A 23,999-nucleotide genomic window follows, 5' to 3' on the forward strand; every position below is an offset into this window, starting at 1 on the left:
TGATTTGCAAGCTTAATTTTTTACCTCAGACTTGGTAAACAAGTGTTTTGCCTTTGCCCCTGCTCATCGGTAGATTGCAAGGTCTGCGAGAGGATTTTCCACAGGTGAAATTCCAGTGGGTATTTCTGCGAAAAATGAATTGTCCTTATTGTACCACTTTTCCCTGCAATGAGGTATTGCCTCCCCTACACCTCGTTTTTCCCCTGCCGAGTGTGCTGGGTTTCCTGACGCTACGGGGGCCCCAGAAGACCCTGCACCCTGGCCTGAAGGTGCTGGGCCTGCGCCTGGCAGCCCCGAGGCCACCCACCCTGTCCCCGCGGGATCTGGGTGAGGAGGGCACACACCCCCTCACCCCCACGCACACCCACCACGCAGCGTGGACACCCACTCCCACCCCTCCGTTACCACCCCGCCACCTTCCCTCCATTCCCCGCCCCGGCCGGGCCGGGCCGCCCCCTCAGGCTCCCGCCCTCCGTGCAGCGGGTGCCCAAATCCCGCCGGGCCGCCGCCGCTCCTTCCTTCCTTCCTTCCTTCCTCCCTCCCTCCCTCCCTCCCCACCGCCGCTGCGTACCCACCGACGGCACCATGGCCGCCCGGCAGCAGCTCGGTAACGCGGGGAGAGGGGAAGCGGCGAAGCCCCGGGGTGGGCTGCGATCCACCGGTCGCGGCGGTGGGAGCCGCCCCGGGGCGGGGGGGTGGGTGAGGGGATAACCGCCCTCCCGCCGCGCCGCGAAATGGCCGCCGGGCCGAGGCGTCCTCGGCGCCACGCCGGGCTCAGCTAAACACGGGTGGCCCCGGAAGGCGAGGGCCGGCCGGTAGTTCCCCTGCCCGGAGGGGGGTGTGGGGAGCGGGGTGTTGCCTTCCCTCTGGGCTTCGATCTGCGGTGTGACGGAGGGGTTTGAGCTGCCCCCGGGGGTGGGGGGGAAGAGGAGCCGGGACGGGCGTGAGGGGATGTCTCGCGTTCGGAATCCTGAGGCGGGGAGGCGGGAGCGGCAGCGCTGCCTCCTCCTGCCCGGGGGTGGAAAGGGGTTTCTCCGTTATGGAGGTGGGGGGAGCGCTGCGAAGCACTGGTGGTCGCCTCCTTCCTCTCCCCGGGCACCTCGCATCAGAGAAGATTCGTAAATTATAACATTTTATAAAGGCTTCCCTCTCTGCGTTCTGTTGTTTTCTTCCTCTGTTCCACTTCTAAAACCAAAATATTTGTGCTCTTCCCACCTGTTAGCTTTACTCAGCGTCTCTGACAAGACCAGCCTGGTGGAGTTTGCAAAGAGCCTGAATGCTCTTGGCCTGGGTTTAATTGCCTCTGGAGGAACAGCCAAATCCCTGAGAGATGCTGGCTTGCCTGTCAGGTACAGATGCTTTCCTGTACATCTCCACTAAAAATGCTTATTTGGGCCCTGAGGTTGCTTAAACTGTTTAACTGTTAATCATTTTTGTTCACGGGTGAACAAAAATGATTGAAAACTGGTCAGAAAACAAGTCCTCCCTTCTGAAAAAAAAACCAAACCAAACCAAAACAAACCCAGCCCCAAAGCAAACTTTGGAACCTTCTTGGCCAGAAGTTGGTTGACCAGGACCAAAGAGTGTTAACGTGCAGGTCAGCACACAGATGTCAGGAGCGTTGTGTTAGAGATGATGCTGTGTCTGCCTTGAGCCAGCTACACTCCCGGGAAGCAATAGGTTGTCTTGAAATTCATAATCTGACATGAGTGCTTCTTCTCTTTACAGCTGTCCTGGGACAGGACTGACACGTGTCAGGAGTATGTTTAAGCTCACCAGTGATCATTTGCCACAAATAATTTTCCCAGCATGACAGTCAGCTTTTTCAGACTCTTTTAAGTGTGGTGTGTCCACTGAGAAGGGGCATACCCTGGCTGTTTTGGCCCATGATTCCGGGGGAATTTGTTTTAGTTTCTTCAGTGCTGTGATTAGAAAACTACCTCTGGCCAAATAAAAATAATTTCCAGTGCAGTGATAAAAAAAATGTCAATTATTTGGCAGGACAGGTGACCGATTCCTTTTTTGCTTCCAGTGAATGCAGTGGTAGGGTACCTGGGACACATCAGCACGACTGTACAGTGCCTCCTCCAGAGGTGCCTGTCCTTCCTGTTATCCAGCACTTGGTCACGTCTCTCCGACTTCTTTGCTTGGCTATGCTATCAGTGAAGCCTGAAGCAAAGGATGGTGATGTTTCCCCTTCCCAATTTATTGTTCCTTTGCCATCAGAAACAGTCACAGGGAGTAGTGAAACTTTAATTAATGTTTTGGCTAAGTTGGGAAGAAGGGTACTGAGGTGTTGCTGCTTTTGAGGATGGTCTTCTGTCTGTAAATTATGTTGATTTGGGATTTGCTTATATTTGTTATTTCAGTGTATTTGACAAATAACCATACTGCTTAGTTGAGTGTGACCCATGAACTTTGTTTCCATTCGCAGGAAATGCAGTTGTTGCCCCTTTGGCCTGGTGAGGGGGTTGTAGTGAAATTGATAGGATTTCTTTTGGTTTGGGTCACTTAATTAGAAAGCAGTGTCCTTTCTGTCTTCTGTCAGATACAGCTTTTGCATACTATACAGAACTACATTTGTGAGGAGTGAAAGAGCATTAAACCAACGTTTTGGCTGTTTCTACTAATCCTTCTATACCTTAGCAGCATTTTGCTAACTAGTAGAAAGATGCTAACCATAACAAAAACAGTCAGATCTATTTTAATGTAGAATGCCTCATCTTAGAACTACTTCCCAGCCTTCCATAAGAAGGATGCATCATAGTCTATCACTTAGCATAGGTTTTCCCTAGAAATTTAGTAATACGCCTTCCATATGTTATGTTCTTACTGAGATATGAGACACTGAAGTTTAGAGAAATCATGCATGTGTTTTCTCTCTAAACTCCTCCTGTCATTGATGGAAAGGTGGTGATTTTTTTTTTTTTGTTACTGACAGACCAAAATAAAACTAAGTTTAATTTCTATCCCCTTACTGCCTTCAAAACTTCTAGGGTTTAAGTCTTCTTCTAGTAAAACAAGCATTGGCAGTAGATCTGAATTGCTGCCCTGATAGGAATAATAAACATTCAACCTATAGATTAAGTCAGTATGGCACATCTCTTACTGTGCTATGCTTTCTCATTGGGCAGAGATGTTTCGGACCTGACAGGCTTCCCTGAGATGTTAGGTGGACGTGTGAAAACCCTTCATCCTGCAGTCCATGCTGGTATGTTTCTGCTAATACATTTTCAGTCTAAAAGAGAAATCCATGGTCAGTGAGGGTCGGAAAAAGGAGTTGACAGATGCATTTTTTAAGGGTTGTAGGGAAGAACTGAATAATGAGAACAGATTTGCTATAGCAGCAGTGGGAGAGGTGAAAAGCATGGGGTGGAGACATGCACGGTGGCTGAATAACTTCCTCTGTTGCTACGCTGGCATCTATGCAGTTGGCAGAGCTTTTCCTCCTCAGGGCTACCAGTAATAGGGCATCTCTGTAAATGCTGTTACACGTTCTTTGCAGAGTCAGTTTTAGATGTATTCAGGCAGAGAGCTCCACTGAATTTAACCTGTGGATGAATCTGGTGTGCAGCATGAGGAACATGACAGCGTAGTCTTTTAATGTGTGATTTCTGCATGTCTAATCTTCCTTGGCTCCTCTTCAGCAAGGGAGCTGTCTGGTAATTGGTCAATGTGCACATTAACTCATCTGCTTTTTCACCTTCTCTTACTGTGCTTGAGATCCCTCAGATGGAACCTGTTGCCCATCATACTTGAGGGCTGGAGACAGTCTCCTCTGACAGCCTTGAACCCAGGATTGTGCTGTTGCTTACTGTGTACCAGACAGTCACCTGCGTGTTTCTCTGAGTTCCTAGGCCCAAGCTGCTCAGCTAGAGGCACAGCCTCTCTCACTTGTGTTTCACAGGCTTTCTGTGTCAGTGGCTGATGAGTGGCAGGTGTCCTTTGTCTCTCCATGAACTTCTTAATGACAGTTTTGGTGTTTTAAAGGTAGCAACTGAATGCTTATGAAGTACATTTTTGAGGTTGCTGTTCAGCACCTGGAATGCTCTAGGATTTAGCAGCAGGGAAGAAAACCGATCAGTATGGAATTTGAACAGTCAGTAAGGCAGAATAAACGTAGAAGAGCAGGGGCTGAGGACTGTTGTCTGAACTAGAATGAGAAAGCTTATGATAGAAAGTCTTTGAGGAAAAACAGTCTGATGGAAGGTGTAAAATTTAAAAAAATGTTGGTGATTCATTTCTTTTTTTAATGAAGGCTTACTGTTTTTTGTAACTAGGCATCTTGGCTCGCAATATTCCAGAAGATAATGCTGATATGAACAAACAGGATTTCAGCCTTGTAAGGTAAATGTTGGGGGGCATGATGCAATTCATCAATAATTAAAAATGAACACTGGAGACCAGTCAACACCAGTGAATGGGAGCAGTGGGGGCTGTAACATCTGCACACCAGAAGATTTGCCATCTTCTTCCTTCTCCTGGTTGGGAGATAGTGTGTTTTTAAAAATACAATTTTCTACAGAGGCACCTTCGTCACCTACAGCAAGAGAAAACTAAAATCAAGAAAGTTACAGTGTGGTTTCCACAGGGAACAGAGGTTTCAGTGTCTGCTGGTTATCTGGGAATTTTGACACTTTACATTTAGTCAGTGTTGGGCCACGTTGCACTTCCTTTAGAAGCTGATGCATCTCCCCTCAATTTGGCTCTGGGTGTCTGATCAGATGACAGTTCCTGATTTTGAAATATTTGCTTAGTAAATATACCCTTTGATATTTGCATAATGTTTACTGAGTTTCAACACATAAATAAAGAGTAGATGTGAAAAGCAGGTCAGGAACACGCATTGTTTGTACAGACAGAAAACACACAGATAACAGAAAGCTCGCTTGCTGAGAGCCATCATGAGAGCAAGCGAGCTGCAGCCAGAAATTGAAGTAACACAGTGTGTACGAATGTACCAAAGATTTTTTTCTGTTTTTGTTAGAGTGTATTTACTCAGTGCACTCACACAGGGCAGTTTGGGACTATATTTAACTAACTGGTTTTAACATTTAACTAGTGATTGTGAGTAACCAGTTCTATGTCAGTGAGTAGATCCTGGTTTAGAAATGAATGGCTGAATTGAACATAGGAAACTGTAGGTATAGCCAGGATGGGAGGCAGAGTTTGACTGTGGTGATTGGGCCAGAATTCATGTTAGCTTTTAAAATTGTCTTTAAAAAACGATGTGCCTAGGATGGATGGATTTCCAGGCTGAATTTGAAAACATTAAATTTAAAATCACAGGAATCCTCATAGATGGCTCAGCAATGCTGGCTCTTTAGAGTATGCTGCATATTGAAGCAGGCTCTGCTGAATTGTAGGGGGAGCAACATGCCTTTACATCAGTGACTTAGGGCGCATCCGGAGTAATAATTTGAATTTGGGTTGTCTGACATGAAACAGAAGGAGCTGATACTCAGCAGGAGTGTCATTGCGTAGTTATATAATAAAATTTACATACCCAAGTCAAGGTAGGGAAACTTGATTATATTGATTTCCACAGGTAAAAGAATTAGCAGTGTCAAAGCCCACAGATTTCCTGATAGTTAGCAACAGGTTAGGGGCGTGAATGGATTGAGGGGCGGGGGTTTTAGAAATAGGACAGACAGTAAAGACTTCGTAGGAACAATAGAAACATAGGGCGTTCTGAAAACCATATGGGAAGCTGATTGTCCCTTCTGCTCCAGTTCATTACACACTGTAGAGACAAAGGAATGTTAAAAGCTGGACACAAATGTATGCATCACAGCAATTTGCTGCCATTACTGGGCATGCGTTAGCGTTTGGTACCTTCATATATTCAGATCAAGAGAGTAAATTAATTCTTTTGGATTAAAAACATTTTTTGTGAAGGTCAAAGCAGATACCTCCTTTTGCTACAGTTCATGTGGCACTGGTAGGATGGGACAGGGTAAGTTATTACTTCATGCTTTCTGGAATACAGGCTGCAGCTTCTTCCCAGTCAGATCAAAAAACTAATTCCAGCAAGGTTCAGTCTTACTTTGAGAGGGGAAAGTCAATTCTCCCCTCTGCTTTCATGTGCTACAGCGGCTTTATGGGGTCCAGGCTGTGCATTCAGGTTTTATATGCTGTTGGTATTTGAAAAGTCCAGAAGGTGATACGTAGGTCATTTTCTTCTTGGAAAATTAGATTGATTATACTTTGTTTGCAATGAACCTTGCCCTGGCTGTTTACTCTCCTATGAAAGTTGGGGGGATGCCTATTTTCGATACCGCTGAGAGCTCACTTTGAAGTCCTTTAAAATGGCTCAAGTTGTGTGCCAAACACACTACACGTTTAAATACAGGCCCATGTCTTTAAATAAACTTTTGCTTTAAACTAACTCCTGTAAATTGTGGTTCTATCTGCTGTAACGTTGCTTAATGCACAGAGTGCAGTTTAATTTCACAATGCATTGTACCATCACTTGGCCTTTGGCTGAACACCACTGTCCCTGAAGTCTTTGGAGAAAGAAGCCTTGGCTACGGGATTTCATGTTGGTCTCAGATCTGAGAGTTGAGATTGTAAAAACATTGGTGATAGCTTGTGCTTGTCAAGCCCAGTTTGGCATTTTTATTTCTTACTGAATATCCCTGCTTTTCCCCTCACTTCGTAGAGTTGTAGTGTGTAACCTCTACCCCTTTGTGAAGACTGTATCTTCTCCGGACGTGACTGTACAAGAGGCAGTGGAAAAGATTGATATTGGTAAGTCAAAGGGGGAGAGCAAATCCATTCTTCGGGCAGACCTCGTGGTTCTGGTCTAAGTGGTCTCTGTTCTGTTCTTGTCTGGTGGCCTTGCACACCCATAAAGTCAGCTGGAGAGTTTGGGAGTTGCAAGGAGCAGACTGAAAGCATAGTTGGGTAAACTTCATTGCTTTTAAGCAGACCTACAATTAAAATGGCAAGTGGCTGTTGTAACTGGCTGGCAAGCCGTGCTGTGTAGGTGGGCAAGTCATTCACTGCCCAAAAGAAGGAGCCTGATGTAGTGTAGAAGGCTGTGCTAGGAGAGGCCAGGTGGAGCATGCTTTCTACTGAAACAGAGAGCAGATTAAACCTCTTTTGCAGCCTCTGGCAGTGTAATAAAAATAAAAACCATGAGCTGTGGAGAGAAAAAGCTGAAACCACTGAAAGTACTTTGGGGATTGCTGAAAACTTTGCTGCAGGAAGCTGTTACAAGGAAAGGGGTTGGTCGGTGTACGTGGGAGAGTAGTTAAGACCTGAGTTTGGAAGTATGGACGCCTGTATCATCAGCAGTTTTGCTCTTTCTGCTAGTTATTAACCCCAAAAGGCTTGCCGTTCCTTCACTGCAGCATCTCTGCTTGGCAGCTTGTGAACAGTACAGGCACAGTTTTGTGCCATGAGGTTGGACTGGGATTGAATTTTCTTGCAGTAGTTTAGTTCAAATGATGCCCAGCAGAGCTCTCTATTAAATGTTTTATGGAGTAATACTCACTCTGCATGTAGCACTGCCAGCCCCTGCTTTTCCTTTGCAACAGCCCTAGTATCTTGTATGATTTAAAGTGGTGTAATAGCTGTGCAGAGTCAGATTTAAGGGGGAAGCGTGGCATTTTATCTTACACAGAGGACTTGGGCAGGACTCATTAATATTTGCAGAGAGATTTGGGGACCTCTGTTGCTTGGCAGCGTAGAAGTAAATCTTCCTATAGACCCCTCACCAGCCTTGTGCTGGTTTTGAAGAGCAGTCTTACAGTCCCTTCACCTTGCCGGGGAGACGGTGGCACACTCATCCGGCACAGGTGATTGATCAGTGCACATCCCTTCTTGGCCTCAGGTGTGGTCCTTGATGCCCTGTCCAGAAGGGAAGCGCTTCATGCCTCCACCCTTCTCTTGCAGGAGGAGTTGCCTTGCTGCGGGCAGCTGCCAAGAACCATGCTCGCGTGACAGTTGTGTGTGACCCTGCAGACTACTCTGCAGTAGCTAAAGAGATGGTGACATCAAGGGACAAAGACACTTCCATGGAAACCAGGCGCCACCTTGCACTGAAGGTTGGTTATGTTTGCTTGCAGTGAAGGGCCAGGCCAGACTCGTTTGCCTTTCATTCATTCGCTTCTTTAAACACCAAATCCTTTGTAAGTTGATGTTTGTAAGCTGACAAGTGTCCCCCGTTCCGTCCCCAGGCTTTCACCCACACTGCTCAGTATGACGCAGCCATCTCTGACTACTTTAGGAAAGAGTACAGCAAGGGGGTGTCCCAGCTGCCCCTGAGGTACGGCATGAATCCTCACCAGAGTCCTGCGCAGCTCTACACGATGAGACCCAAACTTCCCCTGACAGGTGAGGCCCAGGCCGTGCTGGCCAAAAGGGAGCTCTGGGATAGCTGGGAAAGGAGGTGGTTGGGCATGTCTGCTGGCTGCCTTCAAAACTGAAATACTACCTCGTACCTTAGTCCAAGGGATGGCCAGCAGAGCCTTAACAACTGCTTTATTACTGAGTGGCACTAGCTTTGCAATTAAAAGTTGGAGCTCTGTGGGAGAGAAAAGCTTGTCTGCTGACCTTCCCCAAGACTTATTGCAGGTTTGTGTTCTCTGCTGGTGTAGAATTGTGTCTATGCTGAAGACACTTTGAGGAGATTTACTTGGTCCGTCTTCAGCTTCACATCAGATCCAGATTTTGCAAAGGAAAATCTTATCTTTTCAACATGCTTTGCTCCTTTCCATTTTCCTTATTTACTATCTTTCCAATCTTTTTGTGTCACCATGTAGTCTGTCTAGAAACCAAGCTGGTCTTCTCTAGGTTTGAATGGATTTTGTTTTTTGTTTTTTTTTTTCTTCTTTCTTTGTTGGTTTTGAGCAGAGGTTTTATTACCTTGGTTTTCTAGAATGCTGCTTCTGCTAATGGTGGCAGAGGGAAGGGATACTAGTCTCACTTGCAAGAGTTTGGGTCGCTGGTGTCTCTCTCTGCCATTTCACAGGCTGTGCCACTTGTCACAGCATTGTTGCAGTGAGGGAGACCCCTGTTTTGGAGAGAAAGAAAGTCTGGCTACTCTTGCTCTTGAGATTGCTTTTAATGGTGGTGAAAACCAGCTCGGTCTTGTGTGCAGGCATTGTCCTGTTGAACAGACAACGAAGCTTTGGGTTGCAGAATTTCCTTGTTTCAATTCTGGGATCTCATAGGAAGCTTTTCCACACCTGTACTGGAAGTTGATTTGTTTGCAAGTCTGCCTCCCGGTATGGCAGCAGAGCAACACTGTGTTCATTTGTGCTGGCCGTGGACTATTGTTAAAATTATCTTTTCCTCCTGTCTCCCAAAGTGCTCAGTCTTGCCATTGCAGTATAAGCAGTTCTTGCAGGGCCAGGACTAAAGGTTTTGCGAGCAAACTTTTGAACGGTCTTTACTCTTGGCATGGGTTTCTGATGAAGTGACCAGATGAAGCATTTTGCTAAAAGCTTGCCCTAAATTTCATGCTTGTGAGTGGTTCTGTTTACATCACTTAGAGACAACATGTGCCAGAGTACTTGGTTGAATCAGAGCCACAGTCACTATATGAAATTTCTTTACTAAATTTGTAAAGAAATTTACCTGCTAGGGAGCAGGGGATGTGCTTTTTGTGTTCTTCCCTGACAGCTTTACCTATGCACCTTGGTCAAAATCAAGCTCTGGTAAGCTCCCTCAGAAGGAGATGGCTCTTACTCCAAATGGCTGCCAGTTGAAGATCTCAGAGAACATAAGGGGGGATGTTCTTTTTTTGGTTCCACTCTCACAAGAGGAGAGGTGCACAGGGTCAGTGTGTGTCTTACTCCAAGGTCATATCAGCAGCTTCTGGTAGGGAAGAGAATGGTATTTGCATCTCTTGAGTCTCAAACCTGTGTGTTGCTCACAAGTCACTGAAGCTTTTCAGGGCACTTAACTGGGTTCTGAGGAGGCAGCCAAGAACAATTTGCAGTCATTTCAGTTCTCGGTGGGAGAAAGCTTTTCTGCTTGCTCTCCAGACTCGGGGGAGAGGGGTCTGCCTGCTTTAAATATGTCTATTTGTGCGCTGTGTTTGCAGTGGTGAATGGCTCTCCTGGGTTCATCAACCTGTGTGATGCTCTCAACGCCTGGCAGCTGGTGAAGGAACTCAAGCAGGCGTTGGGCATTCCCGCTGCAGCCTCCTTCAAACACGTCAGCCCTGCAGGTGGGTGGCTCCTCCTTGCCACGCTTTCCTCTCGAACAGACTGTGTCTTTTGGCAGGCCCTGCCTCTGGTGTCTCTGTCTCCCTTACCCTGGCAGTCTGGGGAAGTCCCAGGGGCAGGGACTGGCGAAAGGTTCTGGTTGGAGTGCCCTGGCTTGTGTTTCCCACCAGGTGCTGCTGTTGGAATACCTCTGAGCGAAGGGGAGGCGCAAGTCTGCATGGTGCATGACTTCCACAAGACCTTAACGCCCTTAGCGTCTGCCTACGCGCGAAGCAGAGGTGAGAAGCCCAGGAATAAACTAGCATGCCCAAAGAGCTGAGCTTAATTCTCAGCACCTGAGCAGCACGCTTAGCACTCTGCAGGCTCTTCCCTTGGCTGTGTTCTCCTCTGTAGAGTTTTTCCCCATAAGGGCCTGACTGACTAAATGGACTGACTGCCTATCAAATATTGTTCTCCAAGTGAGCAGACTTTGTATATTGTTTCAAAGAAGCTAAAACCGTTTTAGATTCTGTTCCTTAATGTATGTAGAAGACCTTTAGAGATTTCTTTTTTTTTTTTTTAATTTGAATGTGTACACACACATACATATAAAAATCTGTGGGCCTTTGGCTAAAGGATCTGGATAAACAGCTGTGCTAGTGGCACACTCAGCCTTCCATTGCAGATGGGGTGCTCAAGAACACTTAACCTGAGTAGAAATGTTTCTGCCCAGTATTTGGTGGGTGGGTTTTTTAATGCTTTTTTGCCGCAGAGCTCACCCAAAAAAAGCTAAAAATAAGTAAATAAAAATGTCTTCCTCTGCTTAGCTGAGATACTTTGCTAATTCTCTCATTGTCCATGGCCTTCCTAGAAAATCTGCACAGATTATAGAAAACAAAGCAAGCTTACCTGATAGGGGACGTGTTGGCTTGGTTTCCCTTTTCACCACTTTAAAGAGGAGATTTGAATGTTGCCCTCAGAAAACCATTGCATGATTGGTGGAAGACTGAACCTTTAGAATGGCAGGAACAAAAGAACTGATCTTGCTTAGTAGAGCATCTGTGATGGGAACTGTGTATACCTTAGCTATGCCATTAAATAGAGAGAATATTTATTAAAAAAAATAGCTTTTAGCTACATTTCTGGGTCTGGTTTCTTGCAGGAAAAGCCAGATGTGAGCATAGGCATTTAAAAGCTTTCCCCTTTTCCAACTGTCTCCCATCTAAAATCTTTCTGTATGATTCTTGCCTCTCCCTGTCCTCTTGCCACCATGGCTACAGCAGAGCTGCTTGCAGCAATGGAGGTAGTCATTACAGAGTTAGAGCTTTGACAAATGCAGGGGAGAAGGAAGAATATCCGAACTGTGGGAATAGTTAAAGGTGTGTGTGTCTGAGGTAGGATTTTTCATCCTTGTTGTTCTTACATGGTCTTTTTTCTGTGGGATTGAATTATTAGCTGTCATGGAAATAGACTGGATTGTAGGAGCAAAGACTTTTCTTTGTGTTATGCTATAGTTTGATAAATTACTAAAAATGCGATTTTGCAGGTGCCGATCGGATGTCGTCTTTTGGTGACTTCATTGCCCTGTCTGATATCTGCGATGTGGCTACTGCCAAGATTATTTCCAGAGAGGTTAGTTAAACAGCAGCAAATCATTTGAGTGTAAAAAGGAGAATCGTACTAGATGGAGCCATTGGTTTGTAACAGCCATTCTGTTTGAATTTGACCCATTTTACTGAAGCCTATTTATTGATCCATTTGTGTGATTCGGTATCTGGCATGCAGAATTTACACCTATCTTTTGATTCGTTTTTCTTCCTACCAGTTAAAACCTGGCTGTGTGCAAGAGCGTGTGAAATAGCAGTGCTTGAAATGCTGCTTTCCGAGAGACGATTGTAAACCTCTGCCTCCAAGGAGGCCTCCAGAAATGAACCCTGTCACAAGTATCTGGTTGAACAGGCCATAACTGGAACAATAGTGGGGCTGGAGAGCTGAAGGCCAGCCTCTTGCCCAAGGCAGCAATGTGGATGTAGATTGCTACCTGCCAGTTGGTACAAGTTAATGTGTAGGCAAAACCACTTTCCAGGCTGCCCTGTTAACTTTGCTGGATTCAACGTTAACTCCATAGCTGACTGCATCGCACCACTTGCTGGTTTAAATACAGAGTTACCCAACTGAGAGTTAATGCTTTACCAAACACATTCATCCTGTTACACTTTGCTTATGATTTTTTTTTTTTTTTGAGAGGGGGAAGGCACGATGCAAAGGGCTGTCTTGTCCGCTAGAGGCTTCTTTTCAAAGAAATGAAAGAGCATGTTTGACGGGTTGTGAGGATACCATTTGGTATACTATTACTTAAAAAAACCCCAAACCAAACAACAAACCCCCCACATTGTAGGATAAGGATATGGAAGGTGGATACCACTTCATGGCACTAATGAATGTAAATACTTCTTCATTTCAGTGCTGTTAACAGCTCTTTTGCCAATATTTTTGTCTCATCAGGAGTGTCACTGTTGAAATAAGGATTGATTTTTTTTTTTTTTTTTTTTTTTTTCTCTCTCTCCATGTTTACTATTAGGGCTGAGAAGTGAGGATGTCCTGTGTGAGCTGTTTCCCCCTGGAGGGGGATATTAGTTATTAGCTCAATTCTGCTTAAAGTGATGGTGAGGGATTTTTTACTAACTCCTGCTAAGAACTTAAAGTGCTCTGCTGTTTCCAGGACTGAAACCAGTGTTATAATAGTGCCTTTGGTATTGTATGGTACAGACAGACCCCAAGAAGTGTGCCTTCAATGCCTTCTGGAAATGGCAGGTGGAGTTTTCAGTATCAGTTCCTGGGTTTTGTGCTTTTGTTTTTGTGTTTGTTTTGGGTTTTTTTATGTGGAAGCTGAAGTCTGTGTGTGTTGCAGGTATCTGATGGTGTGGTAGCTCCTGGCTATGAGGAAGAAGCTCTCAAAATCCTTGCCAAAAAGAAGAATGGTGGTTACTGTGTCCTCCAGGTTTGTACTCCTGCTCCACTTGAACCCTCTACTGCTTTTCCTGTACCTGCTTTTCACAGACGTTAGTGTCCAAATAGCTGGGGGGCTGAGCCAGGCACCCCTACAGTACATGGAAATGTTTCCTCTGGGTCTCTGGGGATTCCTGTACGAGCTGGAATTCCACCAGCAGTGTTGTGATCACGTTTAGCCTATAGTCCTAGAGGACAGTATTTTCATAATGCCTTTCTTGGCTTTTAAAATGATGTGGATTTAAAGTAATTAAATCTATGAAGCAGCAAGAGTACTTCAAAGAAACAGAATTTCTGTGATCTCCTTCTGCTCTTCGCCAGCTTTCCTCTCGCTTTTGCTGAATTATATCTAAGATATAGTGCCTCAATGATGTTGAGAGTCTTGGCAGTGAGCAGCGTGTGTAGTATATCACTGGGGGAAGCCTTGTCTGGGCACGTGGTATTTGTAGAGCAGTCTTCAGTACAGTCAGTGATGAAGGTGGAGTTTGGACCTGGGATGACACACCTTTACACATGACAACCAGGATGCTTGTCAACGAATATTAATACAGCATGGTCAAGTCATTGTCAGGTTGCCATCCTAGTTGCCACAGTATTGTTGGGACTTCAGAATTCTCCAATTTTTGTGAACGTGACTAACAGATTACATAATGCTGTCAGAGCAGCCAAACAGGTCCTATTTCTGCCTGACTTTGGAGAGGCCAACAAGCAGAGAACTTCCTTATAACATTACAAAAAGAAAATCCAGGGCTTAGCTGAAGTTGCAGTTGTAGTGTTGCTGTCGGGGGATACTGTAGAAGATGGCTCAGGAGCTTCAGGCAAGAAGGAATGAAACTGCAGATCATCTTGGCAGCTGATTACCTCCTGAATTCAATTAGCTTTGCAAGGATGAGGTCGTTTGGTTAAGCCTGTATCTTCAGGGCCTGTCTGCAGAGGGATGCTAAGGAAAGTTGATCTGAACAAATTTAAATGGATTAGGGAAGCCACATAAAGTGTGTGCACGCTCCTGTTTAGAGCTGGTAGCCTTAATCCAGTTTACTTCATGTCTCAATAACCTGGCCTGAGGCTACCAAAATTCTAAATAAGCCAATGCGTGGGTAGACCTGAACGCAGTTTAACAGTTCCATTTAACCTTACCCCCTACACTGGTGTAAATTAACTGTGCTGCATGCTTGTTTGGAGATGTGCCCCAAGAGAGTGCATCTCTGGAAATAATCGCTTTCGCTGTTTTCTGTAATGTTGAAGAGGGTTGGAGTTGTACCTTGAGGCATGTGTGAAGCAACTCAGATTTTTTCAGCCTTCCTGTGGAAGACTGAAAGACTCTTTGTGTGTGGATGTTTTCCCCTTTCTGTGAAAGACTGGAAGACTGTAGATTTTTATGGCTTGCAACACGGGCACCTGTATATAAGCACCCATACTGCATTACCTCTCCTCCCTCTGTAAATGTCACTTTGTGCTGTTGAGGCCTTGCTGCTCCAGTGAATTGTGATTACCGCTGATGATCTGACACTGCTTTGCTTTCTATAAACGGTTGACTTCTGTTGGATTCTTTACGTTAAAACACATTATCTAAGCTTGTACGTTGGCTTTGAAGAGCTCTAAGAATGTTTTATTGTTTTTTAGATGGATCCCCATTATGAGCCAGATGACAATGAGGTTCGAACCCTCTATGGGTTGCATCTCATGCAAAAGAGAAACAATGCAGTCATCGACCGGTCACTGTTCAAGAACATTGTTACAAAGAATAAAAACGTAAGTGCTGGAAGATAAATGACCTTAAAAGACTGGTGGAATGAACTAGTGTGTTTTCATCAAGCAAGCCATCGCTGATATATTTTAAGAACTCTTAAAATATTTTAGTGATATTTAAGTGGCTTTTAACTAAACAATGCAGCAAACTTTCTGGACCAAATATACTTGGGCAAATCAGGGTCGTTTGCCTTTGTTGTGATTCCTTGCATAAATATAAGGAGCTGGACCTCGCCTTTGATCTCCAACTAACAAAATATTTGTATTTCTTATAAATAAGAAGCTACCGTGTGTAGTTTCTTAGGGTGAGACTGCCATGTGCTACAGTTCCATTGTGATCTCATTCTGACTCACTGTTTACTTCTCCCTTTTGTGTACAGTGTGTTCTATAAGCTCTGGCCGTGCTGATATTGCTCATCAGTTAGAGCTCACATCATCAGAAAGTTATCAGTTATTTCTTTGTGTCTGATTTGTTCTCATTATAAAACAGATGTTAATGAGCACGTGATTAGTCATGGGCTCAGAAGCAAGTTCAGACACTGAGGTAATAAAAATAATTTTAATAAATTAGTCATGGAACTGACTTAAAAATAATACTTAATGCAGATATTGAGAGCCATTATTATCATTGTGGTCCTCTGTGTGCTTAAGCATGTGCTTAGCTTTTTGTCTATAAGCATATCTGATGACAGTGAGCAAATACAGAAGACTTCTGCAGGCTTAGGGCCAGTGATAGAGCCCTCTTGACCTGGTAAGGATGAGTCTTATGCCTACGAGCTACCAGATTAGCTGCCAAACCAATCATTTACAGTTTTTAATCTAAACAGAATCTGCTGGTAATTGAACCAAACAGGATATTTTTAGTTACCTTGCTTTCCCTCTCTGTGATACAGTACTTGTGCTGGCTTTGGGGGTTTGCAGGTCACTGGCTGGTTGGTGGTGAGGATGGGCCGTTGATAATGGTGTTTTGTTTCAGCTGCCTGAGTCTGCTGTCCGAGACCTGATTGTTGCCAGCATCGCTGTCAAATACACCCAGTCCAATTCGGTTTGCTACGCCAAGGATGGGCAGGTAACCAAATTGGGGCAGCTCTGTGGAGTGTGCTTTCACAGCCAAGCTGGTCAGGGAGTGCTTCTGTCAGGCTGGAGTTTTAAAAATCTTTTTGCATACAGGAAGCTATTAATCGGGTTCAGATGAACTGCCCTAGACAGTGCCCTGCAGAACAGGAGCTAAACCTGTGTTTCTCAGAAACGTTGCTTCAAAACCTCGGTGTCAGTTTTTCATGGTAATGACAGGACTGGTTCTTTCAATGATAGGGTTGGAAAAAGCTCTGACGTGCTTCTGCCAGTTTGGCCTCGAGTCATTTATTTCTAACTACTCTGTCCTCCTATATCATTTTTTGAGGGCACGTACATATGTTGTAGTCTGTGTAGAGCCTTAGGAAATGACGGTAGTTTTCACAGCTGGATTCTGACTGTCCAAATGGTTCTTGGTTTTCTTTTCATTTTTAGTGTAAGAAAGATGGGATGTACTTTCTTTTTTCCCCTTTGGGGCATTTGAAATCTTCTGTTGTGCCTGATTTTTTTTAAAAGCTTTTGATGGATGTTGGGATTTATAGGGACATTATCAAACGTGCAGTTGATATAAGAATCTTGAATTAAAAAAAAAAAAAACCAAACCCTTATTTCCAAGTTATCACTAGGTGTTCAGCTTATATCAGTTATCCAAAAGTTGTAAGTGTATTAAAAATTGTATTTTTCCCAGCAGCTCATTCTCATAATGCTGTTGTTTAGCTGGCTCTGTCCTCTCCATGGTAACTTTTCATTAGGCCTGCACTCTTTTTAAAAAATACAGAGGAAAAAGACAAAGAATGTTTTTGATCTTGAGCTTTGGTACATCATATATCACCGAAATGGATCAAACAGTGTACCCTACAGGTACAGCCTGTGAATGAACTGTGCCTTTTCTGCATTGGGACTCATCTGCATTTGTCAGATTGTTGTTACAGCCTGAAAACATTGCAGTACTGTCTCTCTGTACTTTCTGGGGTCATGTGCTGTGTGGTTCTTGAAAACATGTCTTTGGAGATTTGGCATTTTTCTTTTATTCAGCTTTGGGGCTTTTTTCTTGCTTTTAAATGGTTCTCTGTACTCGAGAGTGTTAGTTCTCGTAGCCCCAGACAAAGGTGTCACTATCTTTGCTCCTTTTCCCTTATTACAGCAGCAATTTCCCCAGTGCTTTTACAAGCCTGGACTTAACGTGGTGCCGCAGATGTTTCTGAAATGTGTGTGGTAATGAATATACCATATGGAAGGGAGAAAGCATGAGGGGGGAGTGAAAAGCAGTGTGGGCAGGCAGGGATTTAACTAGCAGGGCTTCGGCGATATTTTGCATATTTGCAGGCATATATTTTAATCAAATACGAATGTATATTGTCTTAGTTTGCCGTATCTGTGACAGGGAAGGTCAAGATCAGAGGTCTGTGTATTGCACTGAGAAACAAGTGACTTTTGTAAGAGCAAAGGTCAGCAGCCGTTGCAGTCACTTACTCGAGGCGGCGGTGTATCGGTCGTGGGGACTTCAAATCAAAGCTTAACATCTTCCCAGAGAGACTCATTACAGTCGGAACACAGAACCATTGTGTGGCACGCTGTAGGTCGTGATGGAGGAGCTCAAGATCGGAGCTCCCTTCTGGTTTTAAAATCTCTAAAAGCTTCCTGAGCCTGCGTATTGAGACCATTGTTCTTAAGGTAGAGATGGGAAAGAAATAAGGTCCACTGAAAACCAGTTTTAGTAAGACAGTGGTTAGCTTTAGGTTCTTTGTGGTGATGCTGTGCAGAACTAACTACTGGTCACATCACCTACTGAGACATGTACAGAAATATTTGGGTGCAAACAAAGACGAGCACAAATCAAGAACTCGGGGTGGAAAGTAACTTCTGGACTGTTACACTTAAAATGCTTTTCCAGGATTTGACTTGTTTTGGGTTATATGAGCCAAGCCCGGGAAGTCCAGCTTGCTTTTGGTTTTCCAGGGGTTACCTCAGCCTCCCAGCATCCCTACTGCCCAGCAAAACTCGCGTGTATCAGACGTCCAGGGCGTTTTTGACAGCTTGGCTTCGCTGGGTTCCTGAGTGGATTGGCCACTCCAGCAAGGGCTGGTGCTCGTGTTAATAAGTTCTAGGAAAGCGTGGAGTGGGAGGAAGCTTTTATGGACTTGAGTGTCACTTAATTTGCAGGAAGCCAGCTGCCACTAATTGCAATAAACACTTTGACTTGTTTTGTCTGACTTTCAGCACAGTGAAGCCAGTCTGTAACATGTTGATTTACGCTTTCTTTAATGATACCATCATGTTTTAAATTAGCAATTGGAAATTATTCTCTTTCTTTATTCTCTTCACAGTAGGATAAACCAAACCTGTTAATCTACCTTGCTGTTTTCCACAAATGATGCCGACATCTGTCAGTTACCTCATTGCTTGTTCATCTTCCCAATTGTGAAGGCTGTTATTTGATTTCTATTCTTCCAAATGTATTTAGGGTTTCTGTTTTCACTCATGATTCAGGTTAAAGCTGAGTAAATCCAGGCTGGTCTGGATCACTTTGAAAGGATCCTTTGGGCGTTATCCATCTTGTCCACTCTGTGCCCTTGCACAGTATTCCAGAAACGGGGCATGTTTAGCTCTCCTGCGAGCCGCTGTTTTGGTCAAGTAGTTCTCAATTTTCACTCAAGCTTTTTTTATTGAGTGATTTTTTTTTTTTTTTTTTTTTTTTTTTTTTTCTACTCACCCTGTATTACTGTCTCCTTTCGCTCCTCACACTTAATAGGCTCTGCTTTAGTACTTTGTGATTCCCAGGAGATTAAACTTTGAAAGAAACTTAATTTTTGTGTAGAAAATAGGCAGAAAATAGAGGGGGAAGGATTTTGAGGTTTCAGCAGTGTTCTCAGATGGAAGAAAGCCAACATTTGAGGAAGGGAGAGAGGAGGTGTAGGAAGAAGGAAGAGAGGGAGAAACACAAAGTGAAAAAGGGGGAGAATAGGTACGTTCAGACAGACCAGTGTGAAGAGAGATTCAGCTACAAGTCTATAGTTTGCATTATACAGAAGCTCAGCCTTCTGATTTCTCCTCTTTAGAACAGAAATTCCAGGCTACACTGAAGAAATCTTCCCCAGCAGTGTTTCATCAAAACACATTTTTCTACAAAAAAGGACTTCTCTTTCCTTGGATCATCATTTTCCTGTGAAGTGCATCTTATCGACACGTTCTGCCCAGGCTGTAACTGAACTTCCTTCTAGAACAGTGTAGGCCCCTCAGAAGGAGGCACAGAGAAGCAGCTTTTATATTCTCTTGCCTGTTAAGCCATTATAAAACTTTTATGTGTTGCAGATACCTCTGTAGATTTGGGGATGCCTGTGAACAGTTTATAGGACACATCACTTTAACTGAAGTACAAAGTTCTGGCCATTTTGGAGTTGTTGCATACGTGCTAAAGTTCAGTTACGCACCTTCCGACAAACCTTAAGTCACAAAAAATGTGAGATATTTTGAGTAGCTCAGAGGGAAAAGGAGAACGCCCTTTTTGAGAAGGGTGATGGGATGCTGATGGGTAGAGCTGGATTTCTGATGAGTGCCCGTGAAGGAGCTGTGTGTGTTTGGGGCTGCACTGGCCTGGAAACACTTTCTCCAGAACTGTTGCCCTTGGCGGCCGCCGGCCAGGGCTTGCAGCAGACTGGCCAGTTCCAGCGCAGGGCCACAGCTCCTGAGATGAAGATGAGGCACCGTTCTGGCTGGGGAAGGGCAGAGAGGCCATTGTACTGCTGGCGCATGACATCCCATTGTTTTAGAAACTTGGGAATGTTTCATGGTGTTCTGGCCCCTGCTAGGAGCAGTCTGTCCAAGTCCTCTCTATCATCTGCATCCCCAGCTAAAAGTTTCTGCCTTAGCCTAGCCTGGCTTGCTAGGCCCGCTCCTAAGGGCTGGGTGACAGTTCATTGTGTGCAGTGTATGACTATTTTAAGTCTTCTCCTTTGTCCAGGGAGAGAGGATAAACCACTCTGGAAGAGACGCTGTACCTTGATGCTGGCCTTGGGCTCCCTGGAGAGGCAGGGTCCCTGCCAGTTTTGAAGGTTGAAGAGGGTGGGTGTGGGAGCAGAGGTTGGCCATCGGGAGCGTTTGTGGGGCTGAAGGCGTTGCTAAGCCGTGAGAAACTTTGCATCTATTTAGTATTTGTGATAATCGTTGTGGATTTATTAAGCACTGCTGACTTCAGTTAGAGCTGAGCAGATGATATTAGATAGCAACCCAAGGCTTTCATTTGCTCCCTGGGGGAATAGTGTCCAGCAGCGTTTGTTATGGTTCTGGTAAGAGGTGAAGTCACGGTGTCTTGATGAATGAGAAGACAAATGATTCATTGCTTTGAGGGCAGCCTTTGACTTACAGCTTTACCATCTGTTTCAGTCTGAACTGGAAACTGTGAGGCACGGGCCAGGACCGCTCGCCTCCAAACGGCGTCCCTGGAGCCGTCCCCCATGCGAACAGTCTGGTGAACAGTTTAGCTGTGGCTTCATAGGAGGAGGAAACAGTGGGAGAGAGACTTGTTTTCCCTCAGAGCTCTGGTTTGAAAGGGCAGGAGCTCTCTTTGGAAAGCAAGATCCACAGCTCTGAAAGCTGTGGAGAAAAGTTACCGGCCCCGAGTTGGACAGCCAAGGTGGCTAGGTCTGGCCTCTGTGTGCCTGGTGTGCTGTCAGGGCGGAGGGACAGCAGACAGTCTGGAGCCCAAGAGACCTCAGCTCAGTCCCTTGCGCTCCCAGCTGTGGCCGCAGGCAGAGCATATCTGCAGAGGCTGTTCTGCCAGCGTCCAGTACCCAAACTGTCTCCAGCCACATTCCGTTTTCCGCCGTGTCAGCGCTTCAGAGCTGCCCTTGTCTCCAGTGCGAGTTTGCACCAGCCCAGATGGGATGCAGGAGCTTGTTTGCGTTGTGCGTCCCACCGTGACAAATGGCTTGCAGCGTTACCTGACCACCAGACTCCAGACTGTGGAATATCCAGATATAAATACATAAAATACCCAGAGATACTTTAATCTATAGCGTACCTGAAATAAGTGATGGAGGTCGAATGTGTCTGATGAGAACGCCAAAGAAAGTGGTCTGATAACAGCAAATGGAAACTGAGAAAATACTCTTATTTCCATAGCAGATTCTTTGAGGTAAAGATCACAGTTTGGATTTTGCTTCTGGAAGCACTAGCTCTGTCTGATATCAAGCACACATGCTATTAAATAAGGTTAGCAGCAGCCATTTTGAAAATCCCGGACTCCCTGGCAGGTGGCAGAGTAGGGGATGCGTTGGGAGCTCCAGGGCCTTGGCAGTTCATGCACTGTAATGGTCCTACTGCCCCACCTTCCTGATGGAGCAGTGGATTTACTTTCTTACCAGCCTTGACAGACAAACCGCCCTGTCATCCACTACGTATCACAGCTGCTCCGCTGGAGCTGTGTTCCCCTGGCCCACCAGGGAAGGGGATGGTGTTTGGGTGACCTGGGCTCAGACTTTAATCCTCAAACTGAAGTGCCCTTTTCAAGAACAAGCAGGCAGCCTACCATCTCCTAGCAGGCATATTTGTTTCTACAACCAACAATTTTGCCTTAAACAAAAATCACACTTGTGTCACTCTCCTGAGGCTAACAGTTGGACTCTGATGGCTGGGGCTGTGTTATTTAGCGGGATGACAGTACGTAGTGTCCTCAGAGTGAGTGTCAGCTCAGCAGAGCTGTGGAAGCTAGCAGTGCAGGGAGCCGACCCTGTAGCTGATTGACAGGATTGGGGATGCAGGTATTTTCAAAGTTTTCCTCACTAATTACCTACACACTGCTCCAGCGAGGAGCAGCTAATTTGTGCGATGTCTCTCCTAATTGCTTGGCTGGAATGCAGCCCTGGTTGGGATCTCTGTGTAGCAAGGTGTGATTGTGGTTTGTACCTGCATGCTTCAGGTCATCGGTATTGGGGCGGGCCAGCAGTCCCGGATCCACTGCACGCGGCTGGCTGGCGACAAGGCAAACAACTGGTGGCTGCGGCACCACCCGCGCGTGCTCTCCATGAAGTTCAAAGCTGGCGTGAAGAGAGCGGAGATCTCCAACGCCATTGACCAGTATGTCACTGGGACCATTGGTGAGGTAAGGGCTGGCTGAGAGGTTTCCCTGGAGAGTCCGGCTTCTGCGAAACAAAGTCGTTACGTAGCGCTTAAGCCTGGGTTGTGTTTTGTGTGTGGGTGTCGGTGAAAGATGATCCCAAATTGCGTGGCCGGGGCCCTGGGTGGTGACGTCCCCAAGGTCATTTAATGGCAGAGTGTCCTGATTTTCCCCTCCGGTGCGGCACCCGGTGCTCCGGGTGCTGGAACCTGCCCTGCGCTTCGGGGGGTGCAGTTGCTCACATCCCATGGCTCCCCCTGGCAGTTAGGGGAAGGGTTAAAGCTGCAGTTAAGGTTTCAACTCTGGCTGCCCTCCCGGGGCTCCTGTCCTTCCCTTCTCGCGCGGTGGTTGGCTTGTGTGGCGTTCCGGATTCTCAGAATCCCTCTGACCTCCCTGTTACAAGCAATAGCGAGACAGGAAAATAGCATCTCCTTTTTAAGTACTGAAAGCCAAGAGTGGGACTGGGGGGCCTCGTGAATCATCTTGGAGAGCCGTTGCTTGTTTAAGGGGGTAAGAATTGGAGCAGTTGCTGTTTCAGAAGGTGAATCATAAACCAAGCTGCTGTTTGTCATGTGTTAAGTCATCCAGCAGATCCCGTTCGTGCGCGCTGGCATTTACACAGAGCAGCATACTGCAGGCCGGCCAAGCCAGAGCATCTTGGAATTAAAAAGGGGGGGGAAGAAGGAATCCCTCAAGCCCTGGGGCGAGGAGGGGGGAAGGATGCAAAAGGAGCTGATGTGTTCCCAGCACCGCTTGGGATTTTTCAAATCCCTGGTATGGTGTGGGAGCAGAAAGCACCGCCGAGCTGGGAGTGGGAGGGATGGCACCATCCCTCATCCCTGCGCCGGGGACTGCCAGGGTGCTTTGGGGCTGAGCTGGCTCTTTCTGTTCTCGCAGGACGAAGACCTGGCGAAATGGCAGGCGATGTTCGAGGAGGTGCCTGCGCAATTAACGGAAGCGGAGAAGAAGCAGTGGATTGCCAAGCTGACTGCTGTCTCCCTCAGCTCCGACGCGTTCTTCCCTTTTAGGGATAACGTCGACAGAGCTAAACGGGTAAGGTTGTGGCGGGGCCAGGGTGGCAGGGTGACTCCGAGGAAGAGGCTGCGCAGCCTGGGGGTTTTTTTCAGTTGAATTTTGTGCGGACGCTGCGGAGAAATGTATCTGCTCTGCACTGCTGGCTAGAACAGCGCATCCCAGGAAGGATTGTTCTCGTGGTTACTGGTCTCACGTGGACAGTAATTATCCAGCCATCGCTCGGTTTGTTGGTTTGGGATGAATAGAGGATTAAAGTTTATTAAACCGTTTAAGAATATCACGACAAGGCCTGTGCTTGCAGAAGAACCATTTTACTGTTATTTCTGAGCTGTGGAGAGATGAGGAACTCCCCTGTGAATGGCTCTGGACGACGGAAGCCTTTGTTTGTTCAACGCTTAGTATGGTGGGATGCGGATGGAGGACTGGGGCTGCCAGCTAGCTCCTTTTCAGGGGGATTTGGGTCTTCCATCCTCTAATCCTTCCACTTATCTCTGTCTTTGTTCAGAGCGGAGTACAGTTCATCGCCGCCCCATCTGGCTCGGCTGCCGACGAGGTTGTGATCGAAGCTTGCAATGAGCTGGGGATAACTCTCATTCACACCAATCTTCGGCTGTTTCATCACTGAGTTTGCCCTGGGCTGTTGTGGTCCCTCTTCGGTCACAGTCTCACCAGCAGCAGTAACTGGAATATCACCAGCTTAATTGGGAGGCACCTGCAGTCTGTGCTTAGCAAGTGTTTGTAAGATCTGTAAATGAGATCTTTCCCGGTGTTAACAGAGAATGAAGGTGCAAGAAGTTGGCCTCCAATGTAGAAAATCGGTCTCTTTTACGAATAAACATACGGTTCTTAGCTATGTGGAA

At 45.9% G+C, this 23,999-nt stretch overlaps 1 protein-coding gene across 2 annotated transcripts; it reads left to right on the plus strand.

Annotated features, from left to right (window-relative positions):
* Window positions 1-467: 467 nt before the first annotated feature.
* ATIC (5-aminoimidazole-4-carboxamide ribonucleotide formyltransferase/IMP cyclohydrolase) lies at window positions 468-23,999 on the plus strand. Of its 2 annotated transcripts, XM_042784291.1 has the most exons (16): window positions 468-607; window positions 1,223-1,349; window positions 3,135-3,211; window positions 4,281-4,347; window positions 6,662-6,750; window positions 7,900-8,051; window positions 8,184-8,340; window positions 10,055-10,180; window positions 10,349-10,456; window positions 11,704-11,789; window positions 13,069-13,158; window positions 14,790-14,918; window positions 15,892-15,984; window positions 21,907-22,089; window positions 23,002-23,157; window positions 23,645-23,999. In XM_042784291.1, exons 1-16 carry the CDS (start codon window positions 586-588, stop codon window positions 23,762-23,764), a joined length of 1,782 nt encoding a protein of 593 aa, XP_042640225.1. In that variant the 5' UTR covers window positions 468-585; the 3' UTR covers window positions 23,765-23,999. The 2 variants fall into 2 exon arrangements, with proteins under 2 accessions (XP_042640225.1, XP_042640226.1); XM_042784292.1 differs by lacking the exons at window positions 468-607; window positions 3,135-3,211 and having other exon boundaries at window positions 1,240-1,349.

This window comes from Tyto alba, unplaced genomic scaffold, assembly GCF_018691265.1.
Source record: "Tyto alba isolate M040663 unplaced genomic scaffold, T.alba_DEE_v4.0 Super-Scaffold_7, whole genome shotgun sequence".
Classification (NCBI taxonomy): Eukaryota; Metazoa; Chordata; class Aves; order Strigiformes; family Tytonidae; genus Tyto; species Tyto alba.

Bases quoted from the DNA above. Each gene is read 5' to 3' on its own strand.
- ATIC (XM_042784291.1), top strand. From the start codon at position 586: ATGGCCGCCCGGCAGCAGCTCG. The intron at 6,751-7,899 runs GTAAGTCAAAGG...CTTCTCTTGCAG, and splicing joins AGTGGAAAAGATTGATATTG to GAGGAGTTGCCTTGCTGCGG. The intron at 8,341-10,054 runs GTGAGGCCCAGG...CTGTGTTTGCAG, and splicing joins ACCCAAACTTCCCCTGACAG to TGGTGAATGGCTCTCCTGGG.